The 8,468-nt window shown below is 40.9% G+C and overlaps 1 protein-coding gene across 1 annotated transcript in view; it reads right to left on the bottom strand.

Annotated features, from left to right (window-relative positions):
- The window catches only part of CALCRL (calcitonin receptor like receptor), a 68,322-nt gene that overhangs the window by 4,702 nt on the left and 55,152 nt on the right, over positions 1-8,468 (bottom strand). Inside the window, exons 11-12 of the mRNA XM_064452039.1 lie at positions 5,746-5,964; positions 5,341-5,382 (exon numbers count right to left, since the gene is read on the bottom strand). Of these exons, the coding sequence (XP_064308109.1) occupies positions 5,341-5,382; positions 5,746-5,964 (261 nt within the window). The remainder of the gene's footprint in view (positions 1-5,340; positions 5,383-5,745; positions 5,965-8,468) is intronic.

The raw sequence follows: 8,468 nt of genomic DNA, 5'->3' as shown, positions 1-8,468 counted from the left end.
CACTCGCTTTCAAGAAATGCTGGGGGGACACTGACCCTCACATTTCTCCAGCAGTGCACCCCAAATCACAGGCCTCATGCACAAGCATGACCTTCATTTCACTTTGTTACATACAAAAGAACTAAACAGTGAACAGCGATTCCCCCAGTTACACGTTGATACTGTAGGTAAATATTTTTAGGATTTTCCATAAGTCTTCAGGGTTTCTTTTGTGTTTGCTTTATATTTCCCTAAAAACAATGTTGCCTTTTGTCTAATTTTACTCCGGCTTTAATTATGAAAAATAAAAATACATGGAAGAAAAGGGATGTGATTTTCAGACTTCCTGCAGGCCGGTATCAGAATCCTCTGTTTAAAGGAGAACATCATATTTCTCAAAATCCTTACAAAGAAAATGTAAAAGGCTAAGGGAAGAAGTATCAACTGAGTAACACAAGAAATTAGTATTTTAGGGCAAAGGAGGTGCTCTTTTACTGTTCATAACGCCTTTCCAACCCACGCAAAACATCTAAAAACAAATCTACAAACACTGAGTCTTAATACTCAGAAGTCTTAATACGTCGGAGTATCTGATCTTATCGCTCTTCGTATCAAAATTCTGTAGTTCTTCCGAGTCTAAATGGAGAGCTCTTGTTTCACCACAGGAAGTTTTTGGTTAGTTAATTTGCATTGCATAGCAATGTATAGCCTTAAATCTTCTCGCGGGTTGAACCCATTTCTAGTAATCCCTCACAAAGCCAAGAGAAGAGGCATATTTAAAATTCCGTCCTTTCCAAGGGGGAAGCTTGGAACTTACTTTTGAATCATACCGATCAGCCTGTGGACATCACCAAGCTATCTTCCATTTGTCCTCCTCTCCAGAGTCTATTACCTCAATAATGTTAGCGTTTTATTGTAGAGACACACACAAAAATTTACATATTGAGCAATCTTCACTTTAGACAAGATGGGCTTCAGATGGGAAAACATCAGCACCTGCAACTAAACGGCTTAACCAAGGTCAAAGAAGCCTATCGGCACAGCTGGGAAATAGACTAGAACTGCCAAGTTGCAGACAAGCCTTACGCTCAGGTCCTCTCCCACACTTCCTCCTGTCTGCTTCAGTGACACTATGTTGTTCATCATATTTGCAATTGTTAATAATATTTGTAAACCGGTCCTAAAAGATATCGTTCCCTATAGCTTAAGCAAGCCATCGCTATCGCTGCAAGTCAAGTGCCTTCGGGCTTCTTCTAGGGAGAAAAGAGCCTGTTTAGCTTGCTCTCTGGCCAGTGACAGACTGCTATAAATAGTGTTTCCTGTGTGGGCAAACCCCGTTTCCCCTCTGCCCGCCCCTGCGCCCATCATGCTCTCACAGTGCACTGCTAACTAAGCCACGTATTTCTGGCATTCTTCCCAAAGCCCCTCTGTTGCTGCCGAATCAGTATTTCACGCCTGTCCTACTACATGGCTATTTTGTTGGGTGTTACATCCTTCCATTTCATATTACTGTCTTTCAGTCTTCTCTAAACTGTCCAATCAATCATTTATAGAAGAAGATGGGAAAAATCAATGACACAACTAATTTTCACCACTAATTAGTCTCTGTTTAACAATATGCGTGTCTACCCGTGAAACAAAACCAGAATTTATCACATTTTCCTCAGCTTTGAGCAGTTGCACAGAGCTGTAAATTCAGCTCAGGAGGGGTAGCACTGTGTTACTTTGTTACAACAAAGGATATTAAGCAATGCATTTAATGAAAGAATGTAAGGTAATATAATTCTCAGTCATTAACAGAGATGCTAGTTCCAGCTGGAAGATTCTTATTTTCTCACCGTATTAGTTAGTAACGGCTCTCCTTGATGAGTTTTCATGAAGACCTCCTTCCAATCAGCCCCTTAACGTACTAGTAGCTTGATGTTCAGGACAGCACAAATCAAACAGCTCGGCAGCCAACAAGGAGAGAAAAAAAACCACAACACAACCCCGCCTATTGATAAAGGGATTGTGTGATCCTGCAGACATGAGACTATAATCTTCAATGCAACATTTCTATAGACCAGTGGAAGGAAAGGAAAAGAAACACACCCCACAAGGACCACGTAGGTCATCATTATCACCTGTTATTAAGGGCTCAATAGGAATCTTTCTGCTGATTTATCAGAGATCTGGAAGAAGCTTCTCCTCTGACTGCAGCCTGTGTCACCCCAAAGGCCGCTCTAGGCCAACTCAAACTGCAGTCGAGAAGCATCTTGCTCTGTGGGATGCCGGGACAGCAGCAGAGTGTGAGTGCCCTTCGGGAAGCCCTGCCACAGAAGATAAAGGTGAAGGGTTTGCATCTACGCCCTTGTCTGTAGGAGGTTTGTGACAAACAGCTGCAGTGCATGTTGGAGCTGGATTTAACAGACCGGCCCTGGCTGCGCTGCTCAAGAAGTTTGGAGATGTTCCTTGGCTACAGCCAGCAGGACATACCAGCTATTTTTTCTTATGTTTCTTAGTTTCTTTTCACTAGAGCTGTCTGCTAGCAGACCACTTTTATTCACTTTTTGGCCAGAAGTGGCCTGCAAGCCACCACTTGGAACAGGGTTTGGCTCCTGATGTTTGGTATAGAAAACATTCCCACTAGCAGTTGGGAAATGCTAAGATTTAGACAGAAAGAAATTAGTGCTTTTAACACTAATTTCTAATTGCTCCTGCCCCACTGTAAAATCTTTGCCCCGCCCGCTGTCACCCAAAGCGTCAGTTCCAATGTCAGTATTCACCTTTAAACCACAGCCTTGCCGGCGGTAACACCACGCTTTGATGCCTCTAATTTTGTACAGTCTCTAACAAGGTGCTGCTACGACATGGGACGATAAAGCAGCATCTTGTGCACAACAGCTAAGCTGCAGTTGCAGCCTTTGTTCAGGCATTGTTATGACAGCAAGAGACTACAACGGCAACGGAATACACGTGTGCCTGCAGGCTCCCACGCCAGGAGCAGAATTTTTTAGTAGACAAAGGAAACACATTTTTTTTCCTGTGCAGACATTTCTTCCTAACTACACTGCCGTTCTCCCTGTGGATCTCCCTACTGATACAGTTGTTTATAAAGCAAGAAGTCCCTTTTTGAAAAAGGTGTAATAAAAAACCCCCAAACATAAGGTGAACAGTGGTCATTGAAGCACTGAATCCAAAACTAGTTTAAAAAGCATAATTTTCCACTCTGAAGAGAGCAAGTACAGATGTGTACATTTAACTGACAAACACAAGCCACAGGGTCTAAAAATTAAATGCTGAAATTAATAAATGTTAAAATGGCTAAATCCTCCTTTTAACATGATGCTGCTGGCGGATGCTCAAGAAGTGATTCATCTGTTACCATTTGTACGAGCTGTGGAAGAGCACTTCTTCTACCACTGGTCAGCCCATAGTGAATGTAGGGTACTGAATTAGTGGGATGACTCAGGTTTGCTTTTCTTACACAGCAGAAGAGAATGTAAAAAATTTGAGTTTGTAACAATGGAATATTAACAGATATAATTCTTACTGATTATATCCTAAAGTTAGGGTTTTGACTTGATTAAGTATCAAAATAGCCTCAGAAGATCCACAAGAATTAAAAGAGAGAACTGAGCAGTGGACAATGTTGTTTTGTAGAAACTGTAGAGATTTCAAGACGTTCCCTCCCCCCCCCATTTTGCAATTGGAGCAGAAAAAATTCTCAGTTTGATTTTTTCCAAATATCTGTTTTTAGAAGGCATTCTGAACTATAAAATTTAGAAGGGAAAGAGTGCATGAAACATCAATGCTGAATGTACGCAAGTGATCAAATCAGATGCAGAATGCTTAATGATGTGTTTTGCTTTGAATCAAATATATAAGCAGGGACTTGAACCTGGATCTACTCTGCTAAAATCAGATCAAAAACACTGCCCCGTGCCCACTAAACTGCGAGAAAGCCCTTCTTCACCTTTTCTGCCTCCTTGGCAATTAAAAAAAATAATCGTTTGAGACTCATACATTTTGGAGGGTGGGGGGTGAGGGAGGATGCCCCATGGGAGTTTCATTGCAGTTCAGTCACCTTCGGGCTTAGGAAGAGGAGGAAGAGCACCCTGCTTGAATCGATTCTAGTATTAGCCAAATATTTACCTGTAAGTAAATATTACTGACTAATAACATTATATAAGCCCACTGATACAATTTTATAAGATTTGATAAAAGAAACTAAGGGTCCGGTCACATGAAAACATCTCGTTACTCCCACACAGCTGCTCACAGCCGTACACAGCCATAAACAGCCACATACTGCAACTGCACTGAACGTACAACGACCGAACAAACGGATGTGTAGGAACAAGTGTAGGACTGTAATTGTTCCTCTGCCAAAAGTGTTGGAAAAGTACCAGTTAGTTTTTTGCTGGGGTGGATTTGTTCATTTGTTGGGTTTTTGGGGAGGCGGCGGGAGGGCGAGGTGTGTGCAAGCAAGAGCCATATTAACAATTTTGTGCATATATTTTTTTTAGCCTTTCTACCACTTTGACCTCTGGCACTGTAAGGCCCTGTAAGTGTCCTCTCAAGGTGCAGCTCAGGGGCCAGAGTTTCTAGATGAAAGTCACTGTGTGCATTCAGAGGTACTGGACCTTGATCTGCTCAAGATAACAGCAAAGCTTGTTCGCTTCAACAGAACCAGGGCTATGTTACTGAAGTACTGAAATCTTCTAACTTAAGAATAAAGTAGTTTGTTCTTGGAATAGACTGACAATGGTTTCTTAAAAATGCACTACTTATATTCAACACAAATTTCTATCCCAAGCCCAATAAGCTATTAAGTTCTGATTTTCTGATATATTTCAGCAGTTCCAAAAATCCAAACTTTAGCTTAAAATTTTCCCAAAGGCCTGTCATAACACAACAGGACCCAGCACAGCACCACGTGTGCAACATGCTCTATTCCTGCTGCAGAAAGCCCAGTACAATCATTCTCCAGCATAACAGATACTCTACAGCTTCTAACATAGATAAATATACCTTCGGGCTGTTGAATTACATTTTACTTTAAATGATATTTATTGAGAATTTGTATCGAAGTGACAAGTGTCTTCAATTCCTTCTATAATCAAGAGACATGTATATTGCTCAGCACAAGAATCAGTCCTAAAGAATTTAATGATGTAGCGAATGATGGCACAGCCTTTCTCAAGCTCTGCTCTTGGCAGCCAGGGTTGTTTTTTTTTAATTATTTTTTACCTGACAAATCTCGATTCAGAAAATGTTTTTCAATTCTTTAAAAATGACCATTTCTTTAATTGCTGAAACAAACCAAAAGTACATAAAATAGGCAAAGTATTATAAATATATTAAAAACTGTTACTCTACCTCTCCATTAAAGAAGCAGAAAATCGTAGCCACCAGTAAACCCTGTAAAATAAAAATAAAAAGATTCTGCTTTATTTCACATGCGTATGCTTTTTTTCTAGGTTTGAGATTATTAGAGGTTCCTCATAAAATCCAGACATAGATAGCAAAGCAGACGTAGTACAGATCTAATCTTGGTGATTTATTTCTAAAAATACGTTACTAAAAAGTATTGGGCCAGCTACCTACCATGAGGGTTCTTTCCCTTAAGAATGTAAATTCAGCATGAGAAAGTTCAAGTTATTTATAAGAACATTGCATACTGGTCTTTAAAAATTAAAAGAACACGACAATTTCTCCTTTATTTGCGTCACATGCCAACTGCTGTCTAGCTCAAGTGAGCAAAAACTGTTTAATGCTTCCTACCTGGTAATGCATGAGGATGTGCATCACATAATCATACACCTCCTCAGCGATGCGGCCCTCTGGTCGCCATGGAAACAGCACAAATTCAATGCCAAGCAGTGGAACAAGAATCAGGGTAGCTCTCACTGCTTTCATGTACAGGTTGGATTCTGCCTTGTGGGTGTCTTTCAGCTTGGTTATGAGAACACGAACGATATTTAGCAGGAAGAAAAGATTCACCTGTCGGAAAAGAAAATGACACTGAAGAGAGTCTGAAAAGTAATCCCAGACACTGTTTTGTGATACCAAAACTGAGAAACTCAAGAAAAATCATACTCCATGGAATAGCAATGTGATTGCACAATAAACAGGGGTTAAAACTCTTTGAAAACACCTTTAAGTAACTGAGATGTGGCTCTGACATCTCATATCCACATCCATTCTTCTAACTTATTAAGCAAGTGTCCATCCAGATAACCGTCCGTCTTCCAGAGTTACCGCTTCACACACCTTTCCCTCTGCCGTCACCATAACAGCACACAGGTCGTTTACAAACGACTATGTCTTTTTAGGTTGGTCAAGAAAGAGGATGACAATCTTCATTCTTTGTGTTTAAACATGGCTCTTCAAAAAGCTGCTTTTTTTATTTTTCAAATATGAATTTGACAATTTTACAGAGAAGAAAAAACCAGATTTTTAAAAAATAAAAAAAAATAAAAAGAAATAAAAATCGCAGGCAAAATGCTGCTAACAAGGAACCGTACACTCCTGTAGACAAACAGCAGATTTAACATTCTCACAGTTGCCAGTGGTTGGCTTTTTTAATCATTCAGCAGAACTGCAAATGGGGCAAGCACTGAGATGATGCTCTACATCACTGTCATGCACTACTGAACTTGATTACTTCCATAGCTGTTAAGGCTTTCCTTGACAACAATGGTGTATATCCGTTCCTTCAGTTCAACAAAAAGAAAATCCCAAACTGAAATCGCAGCTAGGCAGGCTGTGTCTTTCAACATGCGACCACTTGTAAGCAACCACAAAACTAATACACATACACGTACCTACACGTGCATGTATATAAACATCCCCCCCCGACCAGCCTCAGGATGTGAGTAACCAGAGCAACAGCAACATCAGGGCTGATTACGCCACATTTTCACCTATCACGCGATAGTGGCAGCCCCTTAGAGAAAGCACAGCTAGAAGAGACCTTGAGAGCTCAGCCAGTCCCACCGCTCGCCCAAGGGCACAGAGGCAAGACACTGCTGCTTAGGGGACCCACTGTGGAAGGGAGAGACCTAGAGCCTGGCCTGCTTATCTCTTCCAGATAACTGTCTGATGCTGCCAACGAAAGGCAGGGGGTGGGGAAAGAAGCCAGCAGACGGACGGCAAACTCCCTTCTAAAATGACCAGGAGCTCCTGGTCTGGGGGGAGGCCTCTGTCTTGCTGTAGGACAAGTGCAAACAGGGAATCCATTTCAGACCATGTGTGTCACCATGTCCTCCACAACCCTGGCAGAATTCTTTCATGTCAGTTAAAGTTTTTGCGATAAACAGCTGCGTATTGTTATAGCAACATGGCCCTTGACAGATATGTGATGTTATTTATATTACACTTACATGCTATTTAAATCATTTTAAGAGGAAATTGTTTTACATAGGAAACTACTGCATTAATTTCTCCTGGAAGTCTCCAGCTACCTTTAAGCTTTGTTTAAGCAGCCAAGGTCTTCTGATTCTTTCTGAAGGGATTTATTTAGATTTTATGCAGCCCACGATCCTCATCCAACTTCCTATAGTACACATAGACAATAAGTCCTTCCTCCATTTCTAAATTTAATCCTTCTCAAATATGCTATCAACACGTCTCAAACACAGGGTTTTCAGCCCTCTCGTGTTTTGGTAGCATTCCTACCAAATTCCTACAATGCTGTCCTTGAATGCTACCTGAAGATGGAAGTTGCAGCAGCCAGGAGGAAAATACCACCCAGCAAACTATTTCATTTACAACATGCTGAAACACACGAAATTTTTCTATTTGTTCCACTTGCCCACCAAAACGCACACGAAAATATGCATGCAAGGAGTTTACACATAGATATTAGGGCATACAGAAAAGATGAGTGAGGCGAAGCAGAGGACAGAATTGAGGAGAGCAGTATGAGTGCCAGTAAAAGTACACAGCATCGATTTTTGATGAGTATCTCTCCTGTCAGAAAATAACAGTGAGGTCAGGATGAACTGAATTCTTAACCGAAGTGATGAAAACAGGTCTTGATTTTAGCAAGGGATTGAGCAGATTTTTACATTTAAGCAAAAGTAGGCCAGTGGAACTAGTTGCATATATATTATCATCAAATCGACTGTGATGGTTTGGAAAGCCCCAGAGGAGTCCTGTTGTGCTAGCTGCAGCAGGAACATAGAGTAAAATACTGGCTCCACATTGACCTGAAAATTGAACCAGGCAAATGAACAAAAATAGAAACGAAGGCAGAGAAGGCGATCCTAGGTAAAAAGAAATGTTGCCGCCTATACTGGGAACTTAGTAGAATTTAGGTTCTGCCTTAAGAGGGGCTGTGAACTTATCTGAGCTTATAAGTCAATAGGTGCTGCAGTTCTTGAATTAAACTCTCCTGAGGTCCCTGATATTTCTACTTGTCTCCAAACTGAGTTTGTGCTAAGCAGTATGGTAATCCTTGTTAGCATGTGGGTTTAAATTATGTTTAAACTCCTCCTCAGTAT

This window comes from Phalacrocorax carbo, chromosome 5 (assembly GCF_963921805.1).
Source record: "Phalacrocorax carbo chromosome 5, bPhaCar2.1, whole genome shotgun sequence".
NCBI lineage: Eukaryota > Metazoa > Chordata > Aves > Suliformes > Phalacrocoracidae > Phalacrocorax > Phalacrocorax carbo.
The sequence above is the reverse complement of the archived record's forward strand: the minus strand, read 5'-3'. Positions and strand labels throughout refer to the sequence as shown.